The sequence below is a fragment of the Miniopterus natalensis genome, chromosome 17 (assembly GCF_054644295.1).
Source record: "Miniopterus natalensis isolate mMinNat1 chromosome 17, mMinNat1.hap1, whole genome shotgun sequence".
In the NCBI taxonomy this organism is placed as follows: Eukaryota; Metazoa; Chordata; class Mammalia; order Chiroptera; family Miniopteridae; genus Miniopterus; species Miniopterus natalensis.
In genome coordinates this window covers 7,050,895-7,078,866 of record NC_142097.1, presented here as the reverse complement: position 1 = coordinate 7,078,866, position 27,972 = coordinate 7,050,895, and the positions used below count along the sequence as shown (strand labels likewise).

The 27,972-nt window shown below is 47.1% G+C and overlaps 1 protein-coding gene across 3 annotated transcripts in view; it reads left to right on the top strand.

Annotated features, from left to right (window-relative positions):
• SHISA6 (shisa family member 6) overlaps positions 1–27,679 on the top strand; it is a 268,428-nt gene extending 240,749 nt beyond the window's left edge. For 2 of the 3 annotated variants that reach the window (XM_087826511.1, XM_087826510.1), the window contains 2 exons: positions 25,334–25,486; positions 27,129–27,679. In XM_087826511.1, coding sequence (XP_087682637.1) covers positions 25,334–25,486; positions 27,129–27,679 — 704 coding nt within the window. Of the gene's footprint in view, positions 1–22,037; positions 22,095–25,333; positions 25,487–27,128 lie in introns of all 3 variants that reach the window. The other variant, XM_016222413.2, reaches the window with a different exon arrangement.
• The last annotated feature ends 293 nt before the right edge of the window (positions 27,680–27,972 follow it).

Genomic DNA, 27,972 nt, shown 5'->3' with positions numbered 1-27,972 from the left:
AACTCCACTGCCTGCCTCACATCATTTCAGGGTTTCACGGGCCCCTCACACTTTATGTGTTCCAAATGGACTCTTGACTTCACTTCCTACCCACAAACGGTGCGTCCAGCACTCTTCCCCCTTATCGGCAAAGGCCGAGTTTTGATCAAATTTGGGTAACATCCCTAATTTCTCTCATTTCCTCACCTCCCATATCTAATGCACGAGCAAATCCTGACAGCTCTTCCTTTAAGATATGACTTGGGTCTGCCACTTCCCTGCGTGCCCTTCTCACTCCCTAGTCCCAGCCACCGCCACCTTTTCTCAGCTGACGCTTCCAGCAGCTTCCTTCCTGGTCCAGGGCAGAGTCCTGACTGACTCCTTTCCTTCGATCTCGCCTCAAGGGTGCCTGCGCCTTGCCCTCAGCCCCTGTGCTCCAGCCGTACTGTTCACGTTAGTCTCTCAGTTATATTTATGTTCCGCTTCATTTAACTCTTTCTCACTCCCGGGGCCTTGCACATACAGTACACACGCACGTACACACGCGCACACGCATGCCCACACGAGCACACGCGTCCCTCCCTCTCTCATGCTTCTCCTCGCCCCACGTGCATTTGCATGGCTGGCCCGCCTCACCCTTAGGACCTCTGCGTAAATGTCCCTTCCTCAGACACACATGCCTGCCATGATCACTTTAACTCAACAGGCACCACCTTCTGTTAGCATCCGTCCCAGCGTCTAGTTATCTTCTTGGGCTTGATCACCATTAGCAATTATTGGTTTAACCCAGTATCACCTGCCTCTGCCAAAAGCTCCCCAGCTCCGTGAGCACAGGCTCTGTGTCTGACCCACCACTGTACTTCTAGCCCCACTGTGACAGCGTCCCCCGGGCCAGGCACGGCACACTGATAAATGCCTGTTTGACAGACTGGGGTACGGGATCGCCGTGGCACATGCTGCCTGGGGTTTAAAGCTTGAGTTCAGATTAAGGTAGACTTTTCTGGTGGTGTTCCAGAAGCGTATAATCCTGAGTATTCTTCATTTTATTCACTAACAAAAATTAACTTATCTATTAAAACAGCTGACTTCAAACAACGTTAACCAGCAGGTTGTATTACTCTTCAAAGTAAGTTTTTGAGGATAAGTAAATATATGTTTTGTATTTAAAGCAAGATTTTTATAGAAATTAGTATTTACTTGGTGTGTGTTTTTCCCCAGAAATCCCTTATATCAACTTATCCACATTGTTAACTTCAGGCAAAACCCTCTGGAACTGGAGGCTTCAGATCAGCCTGATTTCAACAATATTTGCAGCTTATTTGGGAGTTTCTGGCTACAGGCTTTTAGAGATTCTTTCTCGAAACAACTGCCCCTCAAGAACATCTAATGGACACAGGCGACAGTGTGGTGATGGCCGGAAATGGGGGGGCTGGGGGGAGGGGGAAGGGGGATGGGACAACTGTAATAGTGTCAACAATAGAAATAAAGAGAGGAAAAACGAGAAAGTAGTGATGAAGGAACTGGCCAGACTCTAGCTCTTCCCTCCCAGCTTATCTTTACTCTCTTTGAAGAGACAGAAGAGGGCAAACCTACTTAGAGAGAGATGTAGATTTTACACTGAGCTTTAAAAAACCCCAAGGATTATAACTAGGAACCAGACGGCATAGTTCATGCTACTCAGACTGTGCCTGTGTCCTGCGTTCCAGTGAAATAAATATTTTCAAGCAAGAACGTCCTTTTATTGAGGCTCATGCAATAATTCCCTACATGTACATTTCCAGAAACTTCTTTGCCTGATCCAGTTCCCAGACATGCCTGGAGACCACGGGCAGCCTTAGATTCCGTTTTCAGAGCTGTTTTCCAAAAGTTTGTATACCTTGCCTGAACAGAAATGTTCCAGGAGCATTTTTGCCAGCTAAAGTTTAAACAGCCTCTCAGCAGATGTCTGCACTGGTGTCATCTTGGATGCTGGCGCTGAGCACCCCCGAGCCTCTAAAATCCCAGGGGAAGTCTCCTAGGAGCCGCTGCCTAAGCCGGGTAGCTAACCTCCTGCTGACGATGCAGTTAGGCCCGTCCCGGAGCTGAGCAGAGAAGTGGGAGAGACTTGCGGGGACGACAGGGGAAGGGCCTCGTGTTTGCTCGGGCCCAGCCTCTGCCACCGCACAGGGCAGCAGCCTCGCAGGCTTCATTTCTGGCAGTTTATCCCTCCTGCTACCTGCGGGAGGGGTAGAGTCCGCAAAGCGGAGCTCAACAAAAATGCTGAAGGCTCCCCAGCAGCGGGCGGATGAGTGTCCCGCGAGCCAGGGGACACAGGCGCCTGAGCCAGGAGAAAGGGGCCCTCTCTCGGGGCGCGAGCCAGAGTCCGTTACAGGGCTTGGGGTGTGGCCACCGCTAAGAGGCAGGCTCACGCTGAAGACACTCGTTAGGACAGTCTAGCGGTGTGTCTGCGTCGGCTTTGAAAGAGGGACGCTTTGATTATTTGTTTAAAATGCGCTTACATATATCTGCGTTGTCCCTCCGCCTGGCTGGCTGTCTCCCGGGTGGAGAGCAGTAAGGAGCGGCAGTTTTGAGCTCTCGGCAAGAATGTGGAACCTTTCTGCCTGAGCCCTGCAGCGGGCTCACCGCTGCGCCCTCGGGCCGCAAGGTCACACCTGCGCCCTCGGGCCGCAAGGTCACAGCTGCGCCCTCGGGCCGCAAGGTCACAGCTGCGCCATCTGGCCGCAAGGTCACACCTGAGCCCTCAGGCCGCAAGGTCACACCTGAGCCCTCGGGCCGCAAGGTCACACCTGTGCCATCTGGCCGCAAGGTCACACCTGAGCCCTCAGGCCGCAAGGTCACACCTGCGCCCTCGGGCCGCAAGGTCACATCTGTGCCATCTGGCCGCAAGGTCCCGAAAGAGGCTGAACCGCACCTCTTCGCTTACAAAATGGCAACAATTTGGTAAAATCATGAGGCAGCATCTTGTGGCAAAGTGGGCAGGAAAACAAGCATTCCAGAAAGACGGGGTTTTTGCTTATGAGCTCAGTATGGCCCAGGGTTATAGAAGAAAGTGTTGGGAGGAGCCTGGCTGAACGCGTGGGTTACACATGGATTCTGTTCTTGTGCTTTGCGGATTCCCTGGGGAGTGGGCTTATGGGTAGTTTTTAGGTTTTCTTTTTCTATAATTTCTGAATGTCTCGCAACATCACAATTTCCACGTGAAGGAAACAGCCAGCCGGCCGAAAGATGTGTACCTGTTGGTATGAAGATAGGCTCCTTTCTCCCAGGGGTTTCTTAAAGGAAATGTTGTGATGTAATGAACGAGCTGTTCTAAAAGATGAGCTTCACGGGGCTGCTCCTCACAACCTTCAGGAGACTTCGGACTGAGTGTCAGTGAACACAGCTGAGGGGAGCGCCGTGCGGCCAGCTCCCTGCTCCTGCCGCTTCGGTTTCGGGTATCAGGATGAGTCAGGCTTTCCTTACTACAATTCTCCCCAGCTATTTGTTCTTTTGAGCAAACTATTGATCAGTATTGCGTGGTAAAGAGCAGAGGCCGTTCTCTTGGGAAGTGCAAATGCTCTGCAGTATGCAGTAGACAGTGAACCTGAGAGCAGCTCACATCTGCTTGTGAAAACTAAGAACCTAGCCGAATGCTGGCCTCCTTTCAGGCAGAGCTGAGTCACGATGGGTACCGTCCCCGGGGACACCGCTGTTTTCCGCTGGCTCCCCATGCGTACAGGTGGGCGACCAGAGCATGAGCCATGCACCTCGCAAAGCAGGGACAGAATCATTTCACTACAGACTTTGGAACATGACTAGCCACATGCCCACCCCAGGAAAAGAGAAACTCTCACTGCGGACTTTCTAGCTTGAACACTGCCACGTCATGGCACCTCCAGGGATAAACAGTTTGCAAAATGAATGCAGTCACGTGCCTGAGATTTTGTGTAAAAGGGATGAAAATTAGGGACCACCTATGAAGATAATTTCAGATGTCTGGAAGGTGATCTATGTCAGAGGTTGGTAAACATGCTTTGTAAAAGGTCAGAGAGTCAATATTTGAGGCTTTGCAGGCCCTACAGTTTCTCTCACCACTACTCGGGTCTGTGGCTCTAGCACGAAAGAGTCTTAGACAACACGTGAACAAGTGGTATAGCTGCACTCCAATAAAACTGCTCTCAAGTTGGTGGCGGCCAGATTTGGTCCATGGACCATAGTTTTCCAACCCTGGATCTGTGTCATTCTTTCTGGCAGTAATTACCCAGAAAGCCTGGGTTTCTTATCAGGTTATTATTAATAATCAATATTAAATAATTCACTCAGTATAAAATGAACGATTAGCTTTCTCATCCCTATACATGGGTGAAAAAGTGCATGTGTCCAAGTCACCCACCAGCAACCCATAGTAGTAACAAACAAGACAAAATTCACACCAGCTTACTCAGCAGAGATTTTCACCAGCTCCTATAGTAGTGCAGTGTTTCTATACCCCATCCAAACCAGGAATCTATATGGAAACCCTAGAGCATAACCCTTAACTGGTTTCTGGCTATAATCCCATCAAATCCATATGTAGCCTATTAGTTTTTTTATGCATTTCCTCACAAACAGGAAGACATATTCCAGAGGTCCTTATGGAATTTCCAGGACTAACATTTCCCATTCTTCATATGAAGCATTGGCCTGGAGAAACCCAAACCTATGGTTGATCAAGAGAAGCTTATTCTTTGGGTAAAATGTTCAGGAAAGAAATAATCTGTAACATGGGGTAGTAAAGGTTGGCCTTTTAGAAGATGGGATTCACTTTCCACTGAGTCCAGGCAGGTAGGGTCTTACCTGGGGAGCTTTGCTTGTTAAGGTCAAGCAGGTAGTGAGGAGCAGAGCACATCGGGCAGATGGTCCCTAAGCCCTAGAAGCCAATACCATCCTTGAAAGCTCCATCCAGGTTTGTTTTAAAATTCAGCTGTACAATGGGGAACCACTGCCGGACTCCAGAGCCGGAGGTAGAAAACCAGGGCTGTTACCTGGATTTAGAGAGCCAGGTGGGAGCTCTTGATGTCATTCAGAATTTGAGCTTCTACAGATTACATTACACCCCCAACCCTCGAATCAGACCACCCGTGTGATCCAGTTGCCACACCTATGAGCAAGCTCCTACCCCTAAGGTTTATTTTTAAGTATGTGTGTGCTGGTTTATCAGTTAGTTTGTTTTTTAAAAGATGAAGAATTTAAACTTTAAAATAACCTTTAAATATTATAGAGTCCCAGGGATTTATTTCCAAATTTTGTTGTTTTTGGGGGGAGGGTAAGTTATAACCTCCTTAAGTTGTTTTTGGCTGCTTAATAGTATTTACCAAACTAGGCACTTACATCTACTGTAAGAAAAATATGAAATAATTACAAATAATTGTTATTATTAAAAAATGTTCAGGATCTATATATAAAGAAGACATCTATTTACTAATGTACATAATAAAGGGTTTTAAATAAATACGGGATACATACTATGTCCCTGAATGGGAAAATTTTCAATTATCCCCCAATTAATCTATAAATGTAATGAAATTCCAAACAAAAATCTGAATTTGTTAATTTCACAAAATAATAATAAAATTCCCCTGGAAGAATAAATTCATGGAAATAATAGGTACACATGCAGATGGGCCTTCTTCCACTGCTGGATATTTAAAGTTAATTAAAATTTTAGTGATCAAAACAGCATGCAGGTGGTACCAGAATAAGCAGCATGGAGTTGCACATGGGATGAATTGTGGTCGAAGGGAAAGCACTGAGACACAGACACTGGTGGAAATAAACGCTCACTGGATAATGAAGAGCTGCTTGTGCTCTGTGCACAGTGAGGACATTGGAGCAGCATCAGGGGCACTCAGAGCTTCCAGCTGAAGCCACGTCCCATGGAGGTGCCTTGGCCCCAGACCCCAACCACAGCCTGTATGAGGCCACTTCACCTGACCTAACTTAGCTCTCCTTTCTCATTTTATATTCAACTACTGCTTAATAGTCTGCAAGACAGATTCCCAGTCAAAATCTTGATTTCCTCTAGTTGCTCCTCTGCTATCCAAATATCCTCAGAACTATGGAATCGTTTCTGGATGTAAATCCAGACAGCTCACGCTGCGGACCTCTCATTGGGCAGCCCTTCCTTATTATTGTTAATCTAAATAGCCTGTGAGCTTAGCTGCCCAACTATGCGATGAGTAATTATTTGGTATGAGATTAAGACGGATTTGCATAGAAGCGAGGAAAGGCTGTGTTGGACTCAATAGTTAACCACTTGAAAATAAATTAAATTCTTATCTCATGACATAATACAATAAATTCCATGTATATGGAAGATTAAAACGCCAAAGTGAAAACATAAAAGAATAGGAAAAGCAGTATTGGTGCCGTCTGGGAATGAGAATGATCTCTTTGAGCATATCCCAACACTAGGCCCAGAGTCTGTTCTCAAAAATGGCTTTTTGAATTATAAATTATTAATAAATTGCTAAAGAGACAAAACCTAGAGGAAAATACAGACAAACTTAACTACATTTGAGTTCATTTGTAAGTCAAAAAATTAAGTTAAAAGACAAATGATGAAAAAATTGGGGAAAATGTTGTGATATGTGATAAAGGTAGGAGCAATACCCTTTATGTAGAGTTCTTAAAAATTTTTAAAAATGGATAGAAATAAGATAATCACCCCGATGGCAGAGAAATGGGCAAAAGAAACTATCAAAAATATTCAAACATATTTCCCCTATCAAACGGGAAATTTATTAAATGATTAATCTCACTATTAATCAATGAAAAACAACCTTTCATTTTGGCAAAAAAACACTCCCCCAAAAAAGACAGATCGTACCCAGTCCCGGTGCTGCTCAGAGTGGAGGGAGCGGGGCACTGCTCCCTCCTGCAGAACTGGGAGGCCTGTAAACCAGCACATTCTGTCAGGAATCAAACCAAGTCTCTAAAGGCACACTCTCTAATCTAGAAGTTAAATTTCCCCCACGGAAAACAAGGACATGAAGAAAGCTCCACCTGGAGAGGTATAAAGTATTATCTACAATATCAGTGACGTGGAAACAACTTCACTATCAAACAATGGGGAGCTGGTTTAAAAGACATTGTGGCGCATCCCTGTGGCTGAGCGCCAAGCCCCTGCTTACAGTCATTACAGAAGAGTTTGTGACCAGCTGAAAATATTTAAAGTATTTTGTCCCTAAAAAAAAATCATATCATCAATCAGTTTGTTTAGTATTACCCCATTTTGGGTGGAAAAAATAACATCTGTTTTTAGTTCATTTTTACTTTCTAGTCTTTCCATGACTAGACAGGTTAATTATATCATTTTTAAAAATAAAAACTAGTAACAACTGGAGTTGCTTTCAGAGGGGGCAGGGGTACCGCCAGAGGCTCCGAGAGCCCGGTGAGCGAGCACAGGAGCGGGGTGCTCCCCCCCCCCGCTTTGCCCCTCTGCAAGGCGGCCTCGGGACTCCACTCTGTCGAGGTCCAGCAGCATCAGTGGCGTGCCCGTTGTCAAGGACAGTCATTTATTTAGGATGTTCTTCTTTGCAGAAGGCTTTCCATGCTCATGAGGGAAAGAAGCCGTGTGACAAAGCAAGGAAATGTTTCATGGCGAGGGAGCTGGACTCCAGGACAGCCCTAGATGTTCCTAAATCGAACAAGAGAATTTGCCTCACTGTGGAATTGTGCAGCGAATGAATTTATGAATTGTCCTTTCTTCCCCATTGGAGATATCAGCTGGTGTTTGTTATTTTACTGCAACAGTCATATGGTCAGGATTCCCGGGAGACCAAGAAAGTCGCTTCAGTTGTCTTCGAAACTGATCTGCGTACAATATGCCCACGACAAGATCACCTGTGAGGTGTCGGTGAACAGAGCAGCAGCTCGGGCCTGGTTAGTGAGGGTTGGGATGGAGGCTCTGCAGTCACCTCCCCGGGTTCATGAGCCTGTGCCACGACCAAGGGCCTGTGACCTGGGCAAGTTGCCCCTCTTGTGTCTCAGTTTCTTCATCTAGAAAATGGAGATAATACCAGATCCTACCTCTGAGGAGTTGCTGTAAACATTAAACAGGGTAATTTATATGTATAGAATGTAGTCCCTGAAGTTCACTGAGTCTGTTATATTTATGACACTGACACTAATCACTGGCTCCAGGAGTAGTCCATGCCCCTCCCCACGCTAGCAAGGCTTGATTTTTTGTCTGTTTATATTCCGCTTTATTCCAGCCCCTGCAGACTTCCCCACCACACATAGCCCGATTCTCAGCACATGGTTTCCAGGGTCTCTACGGAGCGTTATCAAAGGGAGGTCCACACCCTCTGCGCTGGGTACACAGACGCCTGAGAATTGGCCTGGTGAGGCGGGTGCAGCTGGTCTTTCTGGAAGAGTGGGGAACCGGAGGCAGCATCTCTCCTCTCCCTTTCTCACATTTCTTCTAGAGCCCCAAAGAGATACCTTCTCGGGGATCTGAGAGACTGTGAGTGTGGATGGCAGCTTCGGGGGTGGTTGCCTTCACAGCTGAGCTTTGCCTGTTACCCAGGAAGCCTGCCTGTCTGCCTGAGACAGATGCTGAAACCAGCAGCCAGTAAGAATGAGTTCCCCAATGAAGAAATGTAATCAAGTATTTATTATCAGCTCTCTTTACATCTTCTACCTGGCCCTTTGCTCATTAAACATAAAGACTATAAATTGTAGAGACCTGAGTTTGGAAGTAATCTCAGTGTTGGTTCAGCTCCTTTTATCTCCCGCTTACATTTCTACAGTAGCTTCCTGTCTTAGCCCCTTGGCTATAACAAATTACCACTGACTGAGTGGCTTATGAACAACAGAGACTTATTTCTCCCAGTTCCCAGATCAGGATGACAGCATGGCGGGTTTGGTGAGAGCCCCCTTCCAGGCTGCAGACTGCCAAATTCTTGTATCCTCGCCTGGCAGAAAAAGGGCTACAGAGCTCTGTGGGACCTCCCTGATCCCATTCATGACCTAGTGATCTATTACCTTCCAAAGGCCCCACCTCTAAATACCATCCCATTGGGGTTAGGATTTCAACATATGAATCTGGAGGGGATACAAACATCTTCATTCTGATTTCCCTTCCTCATGCTAGTCTTTTCCAGTGATCAATCCTTAGAAAACAAGGCCTTTGTCATATCACCCTTCTTTTCTTCAGCCTACCATTAAACACGGTCATAATCTAGCCCTGGCCAGGTGGCTCAGTTGGTTGGAGCATCGTAATGCCATGCACCAAAAGGTTGTGGGTTCAATTCCCATCAGGGCACACACCTAGGTTGTAGGTTTGATCCCCTGTTGGGGCACATATGGGAGGCAACCGATCCATGTTTCTATCTCTCTTTCTCTCTCCCCCCCTTACTCTCTCTAAAATCAATAAAAATATATCCTTGGTTAAGGATTTTTAAAAATCTGCCATAATCTAACCTCATTCTACCCACCTTGATGGCTACCTTCCCAGCACGCACCCTCTAGCTAATCCTAACCATCTGCCTTGCAGGCACCACGCTCTTTATTCTTGAATTTCTTTTACATGAAACAGTGCCTACCTCTGATTTCCCATCCCCCAGCCCCAAATCAAGTCTCTTTTATGACTTTGTTCAAGATTCCCCTTCTTGATGAAGGTTTTCCTAGTCATACAAAAATGTTCAAGATATTTTATGTAGCCTCTGCAATAATATATACATGTGTTATGGGATTCAAAACTGTGTACTGAACACCTGTTGTGTGCAGTAGGATTGCATCAGATCCGCTTTCCTATCTTCCCAATATCCAGCACAAGGGACTCGTTCATTCATCTGATAGATGCTTCTTGAGTGAAAGCAGTTAGACAGCTTGGGAAATAGCAACAGGAATCCCCTCTTACCATCACGCACTGACAGTGACACTAAGAGCATGTTAGAAGAGACAAGGCACGTACGTGTTTAGTTATAACACAATGTAGAAAGTGGTAAGTGCCCCCAGGAAGTTACAGGGCATAAGAGAGCTCACGAGGAGAGGTTGCCGCAGTCGCTGGGACTGGAGAAGCCCGGGTGAAAGGGCAGCCTTTCAGCTGGCCTTGAAGTCTGGGTAAGAACTGAGCAAGTGGCCAAGGAGGAGACATTCAAGGGACAGTGAATCAGAGTGCAGGACGGTGATGACATGACTGCATATTAGTTGTGACTAAGAAGGCCATGAGCAGGGGAGCAGGCATGGGAGGGCAGTGGCCTTCCAGCACGGTCACCATTCTCTAGAGGGCCATGACTCGCCACCTGGAAGCAGCAGTGCTCTCCATGGTGTCCCCAGAAAAAGAGCTCTCACTGCCTTAACTCCTGGTGTCCTATGTCCCTAGCAGTGTGGCTGGCTTCTGCAAGCTGCAGGCACTGATTGGATGATGGGTTTTAGGTGAAGGAACAGAAGGGCTGCAGTGGGGAGTTAGAATATTGCCATCAGTGGGGAGATGCGAGGACAGATGAGAAAGCGCTGCGTTGCTCTGAGCTGAGTCGGGGATAGCCTTCCTAGAGGTGTATAGGGCGGGGGTAAGAACAGGCCCTGGAGACTAGAAATTATATGAGATTTTCTCCAAGTATCAGACATTTACTACTAGTTAGCAAATCAAGGGAACCTAGATCCCCCTAGAAACTCAGTCCCCCCTAGAACTGCAGCTCTGTGGTTGATGCTGCAGATGAGTCTATGTTTGCACATTCTAGCAAAATGGTAGCATAGTGTCGAGTCCAAGGACACTGGGTTTGGGGTCTTCAGGTGTGCGTTTGAATCTGGGTTCAGCCACTTATTTTCTGTGCAAACTTGCGCAACTCAATTTCATGTGTACAGTGCGAATGATCTCATAGAATCATTGTGAGGTGTCAATGACACAGTAGTTGTAAATTACTTAGCACAGTAACTTAGAACAAATGATAGCTGATAGAAAAGTGTTACTGTCTTTGCCCAAACACAGTAAAACTCCATTTATACTGGGAAAGGAATGCCTGTGGTTTCTTGGGCCAGGCATCAGGCCTGGAATGTTCTCCAGTTGTGCTGGACACTTGCATCAAGTTTGGGAAATTGTAGGGTGGGGTGCCTCATAGTGGGGGTGAGAGGGGTCTGACATTTGCCATAGAATCTCTCACAACAATCTTACCTCTGAAGGAACATCACAGGCTTTCACCTTCCATAGGGAGCCCGCTTGGCACAGTGTCAGAGGGCAAGATGACCCACCCTCTCCCAGGGGCGCCTCGTCACACACCTGATGCTCATACTCTGTCCCACCCCCAGGTAATTTCCGGGCATTCCAGGGTTGACTCTCCATGGATATGATGCAAATAGCTCTCAGGATTATTCTCGGTCCTTACTGTCGGAAGGATGATCAGTCCCTTGCAGCCGAGGGGATGGTAAATACTCCTTTTGCGGTGATTAAAATAACCGCTAGCAGAACAAACACAGCTCCAGTGCCTCCAGGCTCAGATGAGCCAAAGCTGTCCCCAAGATGTGGCTCACAGCAGGTGGCAGGCAGTTCTCTCAGGGAATCCTAAAGTTTATCTTTTTAAGTGAATCTGGCAGAAAACACATTGTTTTCCTGTGTGGGCATGACAGCCCATGAGATGCCATTTGTTTCAGCAGAAGTGAAAGTGAAAATCTTTGCCAAAAGTGGGGAAGCAGAGCAGGCCCATGAAGAAGGCATTCACACAAAGCCGAGCCCTCCGTGGTGGGACCCAGGGGACCCTGAGTCAAAGCCTCTGCAGTAAGAGGACACTGAGAGACAGAGGAAGAGGGAGAATGCATAGGAGCACAGGCATTGATGATCTCACAAGGCCATTGGCAGCCAACCAGTCAACTTGGGAGGAATCCCACCATCTGGCACCATGACTCACAGGCCTGACTCTCTACATTGACCTTTTCACGCCACTAAGATTTAAAAGGTTGTAGCAGATACCTTAGAATAGCGACTAATCCTCAAGAAGCATGCAGTGTGGGTTGGATTGGAGGTGGGGAAGGAAGGTTGCCTTACTGCTCCATAGACACTCATACTTGGACACACATAAATGATTACAACCCACAAATCTGGCTTCAGGCCCAGAAAATCTGCCATGCTGAGCCTGAAGGAGAGGGTAGAAGATAAGAAGAGAGAAAGTTGGATAGGCAACCAAGCATCATCACCACAGCCTCTTGTCCATTTCTGCCACCTCCGGGGTTGATTGATTTACTAATTCATTCTTCATTCAAAGCATTGTACAAGTGCCTCCAAAGAACTCAGCCCAAGGAGTGCTGTGCTATGGTAAACACAAAAGAAGTGTCATGGATCACCACCTCCAGAAATGCCCAGTGTATTAGCATAACAGTAGGGAGAAGTGCCTTACAGGCAGAATTGTCTTTGAATAAGCAAATGAATGAGACAGAAGTAAAAATAATAATAATAATAATAATACATGATTAAGCACCAAAAGCAAATGGTAGTGGTAATAAATGCTCCAATTATCAGAAGGGCGAGGAGCATTGTTGTGCACCGGAGGGCCTGTGGGCTTTGTGGAGATGACTTTATGGAGATGAAACTGGAGTTTTATCTTCAAGGATTGGGAGGGTTTGGGCTAAGTAAGGAGATGAAGAGCACATTAGGTGGAAAACGTTTCTGAGCAAAGCACTGAGGTGGTGATGGGAATAGCAGAGGGAAAACCAGTCCATATGACTCCCTGATGTGTTGGTTGAGTTGAAATGGGTCTAGACCAGGGCGAATATTCAGTGACATCTACTCATTTCTCAAAGTGTGGTCCAGATTTTAGCTGCAGAAGTATCACCTGGGGCCTGTCAGGTCACCTAAATCCTAATTCATGGGATAGGTGAAGGGCTCAGAATTTTTTGTGTGAGTTCCTCCGGTGATTCTTAGGTATACTCGTTCAAAAGTCTTTAACCTTAGGCATCTAAGCTTTAACATATTGGTAGTGTGTAATATTTACAGGCTAAAAGCCAGGATGAAATTAGCATTTTAGAAAGACTAACCTAGCAGGAGTGTGCCAGGTGGATCCAAAGAGGCAGAGAGCAGAGGCAGGGCAGAAATTAGGACTTTATCGTAGCATTTCTAGAGGGTGGTGATGAGGGGTAAGACTTGAGAATTTATAACCAATATGCGTATTACTTCTGTTTTGTACTCTCAGGATCCAATTGATCAAGTCATTGTTTATGCCTTTAGGTATTATTTGTACCCCACGACCTTCCTATGACTCAGTGATGAGTCACTAAACAGAAACTGCTTTTGCTACATCTATCACTGAATTATCACCAGGAATGTCCAACCCAAATCACTCTTCTCTTTCATCTTCTCTCCATTACACACACACACACACACACACACACACACACACACACAGTTTCTTTGCTCCACAGAGAAAAAACTTCACCAGCAGCTCCAGCAGCTTCCTGGCTGCAGAGGCTGGGTGTATGTTGGCCGGGGGAGGGGGCATTACGATTCTAAGAGACCTGCTAACGACCGATGGTCCACAACCTCTCGGTGGGCAGAGGGCCCTACCTTGCTTCTCTGCCTCCTTCAAACAGCCTTGGAGCTCAGATGGAGATTGTTTTGTCACTTTATAGTCTTGTCAGCGTATCGACCGATGAGTCTCAAACACTAATTAATAGTTATGCTATCCAGCCCAATCCATCAGGATGCTGAAGGCCCTGACTGGGAACCATGCCAAGGCCCAGGCCTGCCTGAAGGGAGAGGGAAAGAGGAGACTGGTAATGGAGGGAGTGGAAATGTGATCCATTGATAAGTCTGGGGAGACACAGGGCACCAAATCTAACAGACCATACACACATCACCATAGGAGGAGCTCCCGGCAAAGTCATTGAATGCTTGGCCTTCCTACTCTTAATAACTCCCTTTTCTCCCTCTGCATCAACACCTAACTGCCCACACACCCCAAACTCCTTTAATTACCTAGGACACCATCTGCCCAAACCCCAACAGACCATCTTAGAAAGTAGGAGAGTAGCATTTGTCAGAGAGGGTTCATAAAAACTGGGCCGGGCAGTTTTTCCATTTGACCCTCCATTCCATATTTACTCCCCACCCTAACTCAGTCTCCTGGATGCTAAGCTTTACAGATTGCTTCTTTGGGCTCTCCTGTTCTAGGGATGTTAATTGTGTTTGGTAAATGGGGAATCCTGGAAAGAGATCAAAGAGATGGAGGAGAGTGAAGGTGGGATATATTTATTTCCCAGGCTACCTCCCAGTACATTCATGGGGGACTGGCTGTGTTCCTCAGCCAAAGATCAAGATGTCCTGTCTACACAACTCTCTTCTCCTTGGATTCCAGAAGCCACTCCCTTCACCTCTCAGGTCTGGTTTGCATAAAGCCTCCCACTCTTACTAGTCCCAGGGCCCTGCACGACCCGTTATGGATTCCCTACATCCTGTTCACGCCTTTGAAAATAGTCACTTTATTAAAATCCCCCTAAAACACCCAATTGGATGTGTACCTATTTCCTGTTTGTACCCTGACTGTGTTAGGTGGGGGGAAAAAATTCCTCATAGTCCAATAACTAATAAAACATGTTATTTACGGCTAGATTCTCAGAGCCTTTAACATGCATGATGAGTGTCCAAGAGGAAGGGTTTAGGGTATACAATCCAAAGCTTATTTGACCCAGAACCACCCTCCATCCTCCCCATGCCCAACCCCAGAATTCAGAGTAAGTATTTCAGGGAAGTCAGATATACACTGAGAGCCAAATGCAGCTGGGAGAGTGGGGCAAAGACACCAGAAAATGCCAGCTCCTTGGAACCTCTGCTGGAAGACACAGGCAAGCTTTCAGACAAAGCTGCATCGTGAGAAAATGCAAACTAAGACCTAGTCTTTTTTCTGCCACTAACTCTTTGACCTTGGTCTGGTCACTTCATTTCAGTGGGCATCTTTTTTCACCTATAAAATAAAGTAGCTAAATTTGATCAGTAGATTTTTAAATGTATAAGCACTGGAACTGTTTCTTCCAATGAAATCTTAGGTAGAAGCCCAATAGAGAAGACAGGTGAAAACCAAGCTGCTCTGGGTGAGGTAAGGTTGGGGAGACAGTACTAAAACACCACCCACTAGACTCCATTTCTCAAACAGTGGCCCTTGAGGCACTTCTAAGGAATCCACAAGATATCTTGGTGCCAGTTTTAGAAACATTGTTCTAAGTATATGATTTGATGTGATCACAAGGTAGTCACATTGTAATTATTGTCAATGATTTAAAATGGTGCAGTATAAATAGGCATACCATGTTCATGGATTGAAAAATTCAACAGAGTAAACATGTCAATCATCCCAAAGTAATATGCAGATTTAACACAATTTTTATCAATATCCTTCAACATTTTTTGTTGATATAGACAATATTATTCTAAAATAATATGGAAAGGCAAAGGAATCCATAGAGCTAAAATAATGTTTAAAAGGAAAAGTAAAGTGGGAGGGGTCAGTCTTTTCAATTTCAAGAAATATCATATAGCTACTGTAATCAAGAGTGTCTGGTACCGGCAGAAGAATAGACATGTAGATCAATGGGACAGAATAGAAAAACCAGAAATAGACCCACACAAAAATGTTCAAGTTATATTTTGACAAATGTGCAAAAGCAATTAAATGGAGAAAAGAGAACCATTTCAAGAAATGATACTGGAACAATTTGACATCTGTAAGCAAAAAAAAAACCAAACCTCAACCTGAACCTAAATTTCATACCTTATATGAAAATTAACTCAAAGTAAATCATGGACTTAAATGTAAAACATAAAAATATAAAACATCTAGAAAAAAACAGGAAAAACATCTTTGGGATCTAGGGTTAGGGGAAGTTTTTAACACAATCTCTAAAAGATAAAATTAATAAAGTGGATTTTATCAAAATTAAAACTTTTGTTCTGCAAAGACCATGTTAAAAGGATGACAGGACAAGCTACAGACTGGGAGAAAAAATTGACAACCTATATATCCTACAAATAACTATTATATAGGTTAGAAGAAGAACTGTCACATTTTAACAGGAAAAATGCAAACAATGTGATTAGAAAATGGGCAAAAGTAATCAAAAGACACTTCACTGAAGATTTACAGACGAAAAAAATGAGCACATGAAAAGATATTTAGCATCATTAGTCATTAAGGAAATGCAAATTAAAGCTACAATGAAATATCACTACATATACTATCATGGCTAAAATAAAAAATAGCGGCAACACCAAATGCTGGCAAGAACGTGGAGAAACTGGACCATGCATTCATTGCTGGTGAGAATGCAAAGCGGTGCAGCCACTCTGGAAAACAGTTTAGCACATTCTTTAAAAAATGCTCCATAAATCTCCAGAGTGTTATGCAACGCTAAAGATTGCATGCTGTGTAATTTCATGTATGTAACATTCTTAAAATGACAAAATCATAGAAATGACAGACAGGTTGGCAGGGGTTAACGAGAGGGTGGATGCAAAAAGGAAGTGGGTGTGGCTGTAAACAAGCAGCAGGAGAGCTCCCCCTCAGGATGCAAATGTTCTGGTCCTTGACTGTACCAATTCTGGTTTTGATTTAGTACAATAGTTTTGCAATATGTTACCGCTGGGAAAACTGGCTAAAGAGTACACAAGATATCTGTATTCTTTCTTATAGTTGCATGAGAATCTACAATTATCCTCAAAATAAAAAGGTTAATTTTAGGAAGCAGTACAGTAAAGGCAACATTTATTTTGCTTTTAAATCTGCAACCTGGGTAGGGCTCAGTGGGGACGGCTTGTCTCTGCTCCACTCGGTTCAGGTTGAGCAGCCAGAAGGCTGGGGGCTGGAATCCTCTGGATTTGTGCTCACTCCTGTCTGGCAGTTGATGTCAGTTGTGGATGGAGACCTCAGCTGGAGCTGTCAGCTCCCACATGCAGCCTTCGCACGTGGCCTGGAGGCGCTCACAGCATGGTGGCTGGGATCCAAGGTGGATGTGCCGAAAGAGAGCCAGGTGAAAGCCACATCAGCTTTTGCAGCTTGACCTTGGCAGCCGTGCAGTGGCTTCTGCTGCCCTCTGCTCACCGAGGCGGCCACAAAGGCTGTCCAGTTACAGGAGAGAGAGAAAAGACTGTAATGCGGGAATGGGAAAGTTCTGGGGGAGCACGTGGGTCTAGAAATATAACTGTGGCCATTATTATAAAAAATTATGTGCCCGTCTCTAAAGACCTACTTTCTCTCTTCCAAATCTATAAGGCTGCCCAGAGTTACCTAATTTATATTGGTCCAACCATGCAGAGAGACCAACTTTATCTCTTATAATGATTCCTAATTTCTAGCGAAGGAGCCCAAATTGGTCCAGGATGAGTCAGGTGTTCACACCTGGCCAGGTCAACCATGACCTAGAGCTTGAGCTGTGTGGAAGGGGACAGGATCATATCATATACAACTATAGCAGGGAGATGAGGGACATGTAATAGAAGGGAGGGCAGTTCTCTGAGCAGAAGGATTCATTTTTAACTCTCAAGGCAACCCAGAAAGTGCCAAAGCACATAGGTAAATTTTCTTTAAAAATTACAAAGGCTCCACGCATAAAACAACATGGACAGAAAGGTTAGATGTAAAAGGATAGGCAAAGTTTATCAGGCAAATGTAAACAAAGAAAAAGCTGGGTTGACAATATAAGTATAAGATTGAGGGGACTTTAAGGTGAAAGGGGGCATTAAATAGGACAGAAATGTTGCCGAATGTTGATAACAGTGCAAGCCCCCCAAAAGACATAAGCATCATGAGCCTTTTTACATTGAGTCATGTAGCTATGAAATACGTAAAACCAATTCTATACCAAACATAAAGAGAAAATTGCAGGAACGTAACAGTAGCGGGAGACCTTCATACACCTTCCTTAGTCTTTGACAGATTAAGCAGGCAAAGAATGAATTAGAATGAAGAGGAACTGAATAATGTACTTCATGTGTCTGATTTAATAAATATATGTCAATTTTGTACTCTACAAAAAGAAAATGTACCTTTTCTCTAAGTACTCATGAAACACTTGCAAAAATTGGTCATATGTTAGCCCACAAAGGAAATCTCAATAAATTCCAAAAAGCACAAATTGAACAGGCCTTGTTTTCTGACCACAATACAATAAAACAGAAAATTAATGGCAAAAGTTCAGACCAACAAATCCAAACACTGAAATTTAACAACACTCTGCTCAAGAACTCTGGGTCAGAGAGAAAACCAAGGCCTCGATTACAGATCCTTTAGGACCAACAACAATAAGGACATTCTGTGTCAGCGCTCATGGGATGGTGCCAGAGACAGGTTTCGAGCTAAAGACCTTATATTAACAGAAAACAATTGGAGTAAATGGACTAAAGATTCAGGCCCAGGAATTAGGAAACAGTAACAAACCAAACCAAAGAAAATTAGGAGGCAGAAGTGAACAAGTTCATAAGCACAAAGTAATGATTTGAAGACAAAAAACCCCCCAAAAACCCTGCAATATGTATAAGAAGTAGTTCTTTGGAAAAAAATAATAATACAAATAAATTGCTACTCAACAAAACATTAACACAGAAAATTAAGAGTAAGAAAAGGGGTATAATTTCATCTAGAGAGTTTTTTGAGGGAATGTCACAGTTTTAAGCTAATGGAGTTTAAAAGGTCCAATGGATTTGTTTAAGGAAAAAGGAAATTACAAGTTTAATTGACAATCAGAAAACTTGAATGAATCAATACGAAAGGGCAACGTCGGCCTGTGCGAGGCAGGATCCTGACGCTGAGGGATGCGGGCTCTGGCGCCAGCCCACCTGGCTTCGCGTCCCCGCGTCTCCTTTGGGCAAATTATTCCACCTCCGCAAACCTCAGCGTCCTGAACTTGAATTGGTGAGGACAGTATCTGTCTCCCAAAGCCGCTGTGCAGTCGACAAAGTAACAAGCCGGCCCCCACAGAGCTGACGGCCCCCCCAAGACGCCAGGCCTCCTTATCTGTCGCTCGCTCAGGCTCCCAAGAGCAAGTGTTTCCTCCGCCGCAGGGCAGGCTCGGGCGAGCAGGAAGACGGAGCGCTGTGCGCCCCACTCTACAAACCCAACACGCTGAATAAAAAGCTGACGCGTTAGCACAAAAAAGGCAGATTTTCTTTGCTCATCTATATGAATTAAAAATATATGTGCAAATAGAACCCAGTGTTGTAATGAAAGAACGAGACACCCAAACCAGATAGGCCGTTGCCCGCGACTAGATGCCTGTTTAACTGCAAGGGAATCCATCCGTCCCCTTCGTCACCCCCCGGCGGTCGCCGTTGTCACCCAGAAGTGCTGCTGTTAATTGTTCCCTCAAGGAAATGAAGCACGGCCAAAGCTTTGTGTTCAAGGCTGTTTGATGTAACACCTTTAAACTTTTAAACACCCTAAATACACAATAATAGGGGAATTCTTGCGTAGATGTATTAAACATACATAGAAATATGCAATAGGTTGTTCTATAGAAAGACTAGTGTAAAACCACGTAAAATATTTTAAGAATATTTTAAAGCATGAAAATATATACTTGAGATATATACACTGTTGTCCGCTAAGTGTAAAGGAAAGACGTTGAAAATAGTACATGCAGCATTCCTGCGTATGTGGACACTACATATTCACCCGTGTGCGTGTGCGTGTGCGTGTGCGTATGAACACAGGTTGTTCCCTTCCTCTCGCTGCTCCAAACATGCCGCAAGGAGCAGCTTCCCACGTTTGCCATTGTGTGCAACTGTGAAGATCAAATCACCATATCTTTTTCCGTTTTAAGAGCTGTAATCTAATTCTCACTTTCCTCAAAATGAAAAATGCTACAGGTTATTTACAGCAATATTGAGAGAGAGAAAGAGAGAAAGGGAGAGAAAACTTTCATATAGTAACTCACAGGGAGAGGGAAACAAACGGAAATACAGGAACAGGTCACTGTGGCAATTATGACTCTATTCATGTAATATGAGAAGTGTTTCTCTCTAACTCACATACTCCATCATTCAGCCTGGCTTCTCTCATTTCTTGCAATGGTCGCTCTATTGCTTAAAAACAAATAAACCAAAAAATAGCAATGAAACTGGTTTTCTCCTTGCCTCTGGGAGAGAAGCAGAAAACTCTACCCTTTCTCTCCCTTCCTGGATTCTCTGTCCTTGCTGAAATCCAGGTGCAGTACAGAATTGACTCAACCTTTGGCAGATGTTTTTCCCCTGGGTGTGAATATTCTGTCTTAGGAAGGGAGAGTGTCTTCATGTGAGGAATTCTGGCTTCCTTCCCAAACCCACACCCCATTGGACAGTGTCCATGGCTATTTAAAGAGTGTTCTGAACCAATGGAATGATGTCACGGTTTTATTGGTATGGAAAATTTTGCCTGGTAGGAGTACACAAGATGATTTGTCTTAGAAATGGCCAGAGATTAGAGCTAAGAGAAATCTGAACAGAAAGAGATATTGTGGGCCTGGATTTAGGAGACGACTATCAGGACGGGATTTGGGGACTCATTGGATATGGAAGATGCAGGGAGGGAAACGGTGAACAGTAACTGAATTTCACATCCCATGCCCAGGGGAAGTTAGTACCGTAGACAGAAGCTTAAACGTTGCAGGGGGGAAAATGATGAGCTCACTTTGGGTTTTAATAGTTTGGGCTAAGGGCAGGAATTTCAGTGGAATATCCATAAGCAGTTTAAAACCTAACCCCAAAGACCAGATGGATCCAGCTGCAGGTGTAGATTTGAGCACTATCAGTTTGGGCAAGAAGGTGCAGCCCAAGTCTTCATGAAGACACCTGAGCCTTGTGGAGCACAGGTATTTAGAGAAGAGGAAAGGGGATCTAGTGAAGGAGCCAGAGGATACAATGCCGAGGGCAGGAAAGACAGTTTCAATAGCAAGCTGCAGGGAAATGAAAGCGGATGCCACCCTAAGATGGTAGCAGAGCTAGGATCCTTGACAAACTAAAGACCCCATGCCGCCTCTTCCCTTGGCTTTTGTTGGAATTAGATGCATGCACATTTGAAAAATAAGAATGCATTGTTGCATTTAAGCAGTGATACAATGTCAACGTGTGCTTTACTGATAAGCCAAAACTTCATTCCATTTTAGAAGCCCCCAGAATGCCTTGAACTCTGGCCTTTTGCAACTATGGCTCTATTCATTTTGTGGTTTGTTCAGCCCACATGGACTTTTGCATTATTAATTAAAATACATGTTTGTATTATTTTTTAATCTTCTCCCAAGGATGTGGTTATAGATTTGAGAGAGAGGAAAGGAAAGGGAGGGAGGAAGGGAGAGAGAGAGAGAGAGAGAGAGAGAGAGAAACCACCAGCGTGAGAGAGACACATCAATCCATTGCCTCCCATAGGCGCCCATTCAGGGACACAATCTGCAGCCTAGCTATGTGCCCTGACCAGGAATCGAACCCACGACCTTTGGGTATATATGACTGTGCTCCAACCAACTGAGCCACACCAGCAAGGGCAAAATGAATGTTTGTTAAATATCAGGCAGTGTCATTTATAGGCAGGTCACAATCTAGAACCCATGACTCCCAATCCCAGGCAGTGGACAGTTCATATCACCTTGCTGTATCTCAGGATGCACCCAGACACCTGTGTATAAAGACCTGGGACGAATCAAACCTCATAAGGTGTGAGCACCTTAAGTTAGGGCATCCTGTTCCTGGCTAACCATACCCAAAGCAGGTCCTACTTCCCTGCCCGGTTCTCCACCATATATGTATTTACCTAACACCCCCCCAGTCTCCTTCCTTCTTGTCCACCCACACCTGCTCAGGCAAAGCCTCTGCTGTGGGTCAGCCAGATCCACAGATGTGGGTGGGTCACCATGGTGACAGAGGAAGCCCTGATGCAGAAGGAGAGAGACAGAAACAGCAGAGGCAAGTTCTTTGAGCCTCACACACTGTCTCCTGCCCTTCGCATTTCTATGGCATCAAAAGTCCTGGACCCTTTAGGTGCTTCGTTTGTCTCGAGAAGTACATTGGAGGCCAAGAGGAGTGCTGCTGTGTTGGAGAGACAATGGAATGCCTGACTCTTCCTTAAAATGCTCTTTTCTATGACTTGCAGGTGATCATCAGTATAACCACCCGATTCTAAGCAGTGCTACCCAGACCCCTACACATGGTGAGATATGACACATGGAGAGCACTCTGCATTCCATGCTCATCCCAAGTGGCTCCATCCTAATAATGCCCATTAAGGCATCAAACATACGGTCACTGACTCATTGAGGCCAAGGAGGTGTAAGGAGTCAGGAGCCCACCGTCCCCCTGGGCCACGGTGCCTCACTCTCACTTCTAGACCATTGTCCCCTCAGTGTTCTGTCTCTGATATCAGAGTGACCTTCCACCTTGAAAGAGACGCGAGAGAGACCCTTTCTTAGCCCATTGTCACTTGCAATCTAGATCCCTTCCCGCAGTCATTGATTCCGCATGTCCACAGCAAGGAGTGAACACTCTCCTTTCAGGTGTGGGTCTAGGAAAAATTAGAACTGGGAGAAATGGAAGAGAGCAGTGAAAAGTTGATCCCATTTCTCACCCATCACCATTTCCAGGAGGGGTGGTGTTGACAGTGCCAACAGGAAGAAGAGTTCGCATAGAAAACACTTTGGAGAAAGAATTGGGAAAACTTAGTTACTAACTGAACGTGGCTGCTAAGAGTCAATTATGAGTGAGCTGTGATTAATTAGAAGACTGGGGTGGGGGGCTTATTAGCACAACCTAAGGAGTAAGGAAAGCAGCCAGTGTCTACAGGAGATGGAGCTGTTGATGGCGAGTCTGGATCTGGACATCTGGAGCTGGATGTGATCACAGGATATGCAAGAAGAATCATTCAGCAAGCAGTTAGAAATGCATACGTGAAGTCTGGAGGGAGGTTACAGCTGAAGATGTAAGCTATGCTTTGGAAGCAGCAACAGAAGCCTTGGGAGTGGGAACAATCTGTGCAAGAAGGCGGAAAGAGAAAAGCAGAAGGCAGAGCAGAGAGCCCGGGGGATGCCCGTGGTGACGAAGCAGCGGTGGGGAGAGACGCCAGAAAAGGCAAGCGGAGAATGCCTCCTCCTCAGGACGCTCCGAGAGGGTCCCCGTGCCCCGCCTTTCCCCAGAAGGAGCCGGCGCAAGCACAGCCTCCTACTTACAACAGGAGAAATCCTACTGCCTACTTTCTTTTTCTGCTTGGTGTCAAGGAGATGGGGGTAAATGAGACCAGGTCCTTGCCCCTGAGCAGCTCACAACCTAGTGGAGGCAGGCTTTTCTCTGTATTTTTTCTGGGTGCTACCCTTTTCCCAGGAGCTGGCAGGGCAACTATGAAGAGAAGAGGCAGCCTGTGTCCACTTGATTAACCAAAGAACATTGGCTGGATCCTTATTTTGAGCCAAATACTATGAAGGCATCAGAAAAGTTGGAAAGCAAGAATTCTGCTGTCAAGGAGACTGCCATCTTTGGAGATCAACATGTTCAACTCAAGTAAAGCGATTGGAGATCGCTTGGATATAAACCGGATGGCATTGACAAGAAGAGCAGTTGGGCCTTGAAGACTGGAAGTCTCTGTGAGCTGAAAAGATGTGACATTGTCATGGAGAAGAGTCTTCAGCCAAAGAAGAACTGGGCTAGAGAAAGAGTCAGGAAGGGCATTGCAATAGGAGGGAAAGGAGGAGTGAGGTGGCGAGGGCAGTCACAGTGGAGGCAGAAGCCAAGGAAGGCCCGGCCGTGGCTCAGTGGCATGTTTTGGAGGATAGTGCAGGATAGGAGCATCCAGAAATGTTGCATTTGGAAGTGAGTGAGCTGAATGATGCCCCTGGTGGGAGCATGATTCCAAGAGGAGAGGGAAGTTCCTTCTCCAGCATGGCCAAAAGTGAAGAAACCGGAGCTAAGGGACTGGTGGCTACCCCAAGCTCTGGGGAGCAGTGCTCTCAGCTTCCTGCCCACTCCACTTCGTGGCATCTAGCCCGATACTTGCCAGGGAGGCTCTTTCGTACAGCACGTTCTGCTCTCTGGGATGTAGAGCATCGCCCACCCCCTCACATATGTGCTGGCGTGGGCACCAGCTCATTGGCTGGGCTTCCCTCTCTTCACCCCCAGAGCTGCGGGAACCAGTGAAGGCAGGACAGGATGGAGAAGCCGGGAGCTCCCTGGATGAAGCTGCCCTTGGACTAAGCCTAGGAGTGCTTCTCTTTGTCCCACGGTTCACAGGATTCCTGTCTTCTAGGGTTTAGCACTCTCTTTGCCAGGAGGCATGGGGAGCCACAGTCCTTGTCCAGAGTTAGAGCCTGCCCCTTCTCGGGTGTCCCAAACCGAAGTGGATGGAGGGCTAATGCAAGACCACTCACCTACCTCATTTTGGGGAATGGCCACCACTGTTTCCCCAGGAATACCTGTTGGCTTCTTGCTGTGCCTCAAGTCAGTCAAGCACCAAGACATACTTGTCTTCCTTTCCCAGATCTCCATTCCTTTCTGTCCCCCACCTTCACGGCCACTCCCTCACCCATACCTGCATCTCCCCACCTCCAATGCCCCGATTCCTGTGCTCTTCCTGCTCTGGCCCGCAGAGCTCATTGACCCCATCAGTCATTCACCTTCTCTCTCTGTCATCTTCTCTCCCATTCCTTCCCCTGTTCCTTTACCCAGGTCGGGCATTGAACAATACTCTCATCCCTCCCTTCAGATTTTGGAATCTCAAGGGAAGGAGGGAGACAGTGGAATGATGTGCTAAGCATTGTTGACTACACTGTTTCCCCCACAGCTCAGAGGTGGTTAAGGGGGCTTCAAGGGAAGCAGATGGAGTAAGAGGGAATGGTTTTGTTGCTCATACTGGCTTGTCAGGTGCAGGGCTTGGAGAGGCGGGAGGGAAGATGTGAGAGATGAGATGACATCATGGGCAGTGTGGGTTGGAGTCTCAGTGGAGCCAGGTCTTGGACCCAGCACTGTGGATATGAAGACAAGATCAGTCACTCTTCCTTCTTCAAACTCAGATTTTTCTGAGCCAGGGAACTAGGTTTGCCTAAAACTGTTAGGGAAAGGACAGAACGTTCATGCCAAAACAGATCATTTTACAACCCTTGACCCCTCTGGCCCCAGCTCCATCCGGCTTACATCTTTATCAGACAATCCAATGATGTACCAGGAGAGTTTGTCATTCAAGGAAAGGTAACCTGTCATCGTGGCAGATAAAACAGCACCTGCGCCCAGGCTTGTTGACAGCTGGAACTGAGCATGTGGGAAACGGAGTCACCAGCACCACCCATGTCTTAGCACATGGGGCCAGGAAAGCGGGATGGAGATGTGAGATAGAGGCTGGACCCTTTCCCTCCTGCTTCCCCCAGCCTTTGTCTCCACTAATGTGATGCACCCCCTCTTCTTTTGCAGAGAAGCCACGAGTGAACAACATCCTGACATCAGCCACTGAGCCCTATGACCTGTCCTTCTCCCGCTCCTTCCAGAACTTGGCCCACCTTCCCCCGTCCTACGAGTCTGCAGTGAAGAGCCACCCCAGCAAGTACTCTTCCCTGAAGAGGCTAAGTAAGTGGGGTTGTCCCGGGTATGTCCCTGGAGCCTCCACGACAACCTCCTGTGTCTCACTCTCTTGCTATGCAGCTGGGGATGGTGTGGAGTCCCAAGCATGGGAGACAGTGGACAAGCCCCTTGTTTTGTTCCTTTGGACCTGAGCCTGTTTTCCCTATAGAACAAATATGGAATCCTCTGGTCCACGTTCCCATGGGAGGCATGCAGGAGAGAGCCTTTTCCTGGCCTTGTCCCATACGGACCATCTTCAAACCATGGGCCTTCCTCACTCTCAAGGTCTTGGAGTAGAGGCTGCCAACACCAGTGCTTTCTCTGAGACTCCTCACAGAGACCTGACTGTGGAAGGGCCCATTCACCACTCCCTCCACAATCCAGGCAACACTGTTATGAGAACCTGAGACTCCCCACTCCCACACATACAGTCCATTTCATCAGTTGAGTCCAGTTCATCCAAGCTCTGCCTTTGAGTCTGGGAAGGCTCTGGGGCTTGGTAGGTTTAAGACATTACAACATCTGGAAGGTACAGGGTGGAAGAGCTCTTCTCTCCTACCTTTCCAACCCTTGGAGCTTCTGTCCCCATTTCCCCATGAGTCTATCTTTACGACCACCCAACTGCAGGGCTAAGTATTTGCTTGAAGCTATAGGTTAACCCACCATGAAAAAAGTTCAGCCCACGAGTCTCTCTCAGCCACCTCCAAGGTGGAAGGGTGAGTTTCTGTGGCCAGAAGTGGGGATCTCCAATGACCCAAGCAATCAGAGGCATGCCTAGGCTGAGAGAATGAATGGCTCAGGAGGCAGGGCCTACCCATCGGCTACCCTCTGGGAAAACTGAGGAGCAGTCAGCGTTCCCATCGTCTGCAGAGATCCAAAAGTCTGTCTGTGGGAAACCACATTTGTACAATTTGGGGCAAAATGGGCTTGTGTGTATCCTGGGTAAGTTCAAGGGTTCAGCAGGCAGTGTGAGCCTGGGGGGGCCCTGGATGGAGACGAGGGTGCAGCATCTGAATGAGGAGCAGCATGCGGGCGCAGGGCGGTCTGTGCAGGCTTGCTTCTGTGGCGTGTGGGGGCTGGGCGCCCTGTAGGCCTCCTATACCTCGGCTCTTACTCCAGAGAAAGTGTTACTCTGTCCCTAAGTTACCAGCTAAGCATTTTCACAAGTGCCTCCGGGCTGGAGCATCTTTACTCCGGCAGCAGTCTGGTTCTGCAGCCTCGCTTTCTTGGAGGCCCCAAACCTCATCCCAGAGCTGCTGGCTGCCCCGGGTGTCTCAGCAAGACCCGGGGACCCCTTCTCTTTCAGGATGCGGTGTGGTGGCAGCACTGGAGCAGGAGTTCGGGGCTGGGGCTCGCTCTCCATCCCACCCTGAACTCCCTGGGGACTCGAGGAAACCCTTTAACCCCTGGATGCTCCAGGTGGACCTAGACGGAGCCTGAGCACTGCCTGGGAGCAGACTCCAGCCAGCCGCAGACACAGGAGGTCTGACCCAGGATCAGTTTTAACAAGACCCCTGGGGAGTCTTTTGGGCATCAGTTGGAGAAGCTCAGCCTCCACTTGTCTGGGCTGCAGGGTTCTAGTTCAGTCCTGGCTGCCCCGTGGTGTCACCTTGTCACCCCAGCTGACCTCTCTCTCTCTCTCCTGCAGCCGACAAGGAGGCTGATGAGTATTACATGAGGAGGCGGCACCTGCCCGACCTGGCTGCCCGGGGCACCCTGCCCCTCAACGTCATCCAGATGTCCCAGCAGAAGCCCTTGCCTCGGGAGAGGCCCCGCCGGCCCATCCGCGCCATGTCACAAGACAGGGTCCTGTCCCCCGAGCGGCGCCTGCCCGATGACTTCTGCCTGCCCTACGACCGCATTCTGTCGGATGAGCAGCTGCTCTCCACCGAGCGCCTGCACTCCCAGGACCCCCTGCTGTCCCCTGAGCGGACGGCCTTCCCCGAGCAGTCCCTGTCCAGGGCCATCTCGCACACGGACGTCTTCGTGTCCACCCCCATGCTGGACCGCTACCGCATGACCAAGATGCACTCCCATCCCAGTGCCTCCAGTAACTCCTACGCCACCCTGGGCCAGAGCCAGACGGCTGCCAAGCGCCAGGCCTTCGCCTCGCGCAGACACAACACGGTGGAGCAGCTGCACTATATCCCCGGCCACCACACCTGCTACACAGCCAGCAAGACCGAGGTGACCGTGTGATGCACCGGACAGGGCCAGGCGCCTGGCAGGGCGGGGCAGGGCAGGGCAGGAGGGACCTGGAGCAGAGCTTCTAGCCCCACAGGGCTCCCTTCCATTGTCCCCTCTGCAGGAGGTGGGGGTGGGCTATCTTTGCCCAGAAAGCCATCCTCCCAGACAGAGCCCGTGGCCTGGCACAGCACGCTCAGACCTGGGGTCTGAGCAATCGCTCCCTCCTCCAGGAGAGTCCGGGGGAGTGAGGAGAGGGGCTAGGCCCAGTCCCACCCCACCACCATCACCAACTCCCTTTCAGTTCC